Source organism: Meleagris gallopavo, unplaced genomic scaffold (assembly GCF_000146605.3).
Source record: "Meleagris gallopavo isolate NT-WF06-2002-E0010 breed Aviagen turkey brand Nicholas breeding stock unplaced genomic scaffold, Turkey_5.1 ChrUn_random_7180001874366, whole genome shotgun sequence".
In the NCBI taxonomy this organism is placed as follows: Eukaryota; Metazoa; Chordata; class Aves; order Galliformes; family Phasianidae; genus Meleagris; species Meleagris gallopavo.
The window spans coordinates 1-572 of record NW_011138976.1 but is presented as its reverse complement, the minus strand read 5'-3'; the positions used below and the strand labels follow the sequence as shown (position 1 = coordinate 572).

The window sequence follows — 572 nt, the reverse complement described above, 5'->3', positions numbered from 1 at the left end:
GTCCCCCCCCCCGCCCCACACCCACGGGATGTCCCCGATGTCCCCGATGTCCCCGATGTCCCCGCAGTCCCCACTCGTTACGGCATCGTTCTGGGCTCCATCATCGGCGTTGCCCTCCTGTTGGTGGCCCTGCTGGTGGCCCTGGTTTACCTGCTGCGTTTCTGCTGGCTGCGCAGGCAGGCGGTGCTGCAGAGACGGCTGAGGTGAGTCGTCACCGATAATTTGGGGGTAAAAACCACCCCAAAACGGGGCCGCGTCGCGGATGGGAACTGACGGCTTCCATCCCCGCACCCACCGTAGTGCCATGGAGAAGGGGAAGCTGCAGAGATCGGCCAAAGACGCTTCCAAACGCAGCCGGCAGGTGGGACAAAAGGGGACAAAGGGACGCGTGGGGCGCAGTTCCCACCTCCTGCTCCGGTGGGGGGGGGTGACGACGGGGTGACGACGGGGTGACGACGGGGTGACGACGGGGTGACGACGGGCTTTGCCGTCCCCCGCAGGCTCCCGTGCTTTACGCCATGCTGGACCACAGCCGCAGCACCAAAGCGAGCGCCGAGAAAAAAACCAAAGGA

At 65.6% G+C, this 572-nt stretch overlaps 1 protein-coding gene across 1 annotated transcript; it reads left to right on the top strand.

Annotated features, from left to right (window-relative positions):
* Positions 1–9: 9 nt before the first annotated feature.
* Positions 10–566, top strand: LOC116217681 (myelin protein P0-like; the record flags this gene model as incomplete). The annotated part of the gene is made up of 3 exons (XM_031557603.1): positions 10–203; positions 301–361; positions 501–566. Coding segments are annotated over 3 exons (321 nt in total), but the record flags the coding sequence as incomplete, so codon positions are not given.
* Between the last annotated feature and the right edge of the window lie 6 nt (positions 567–572).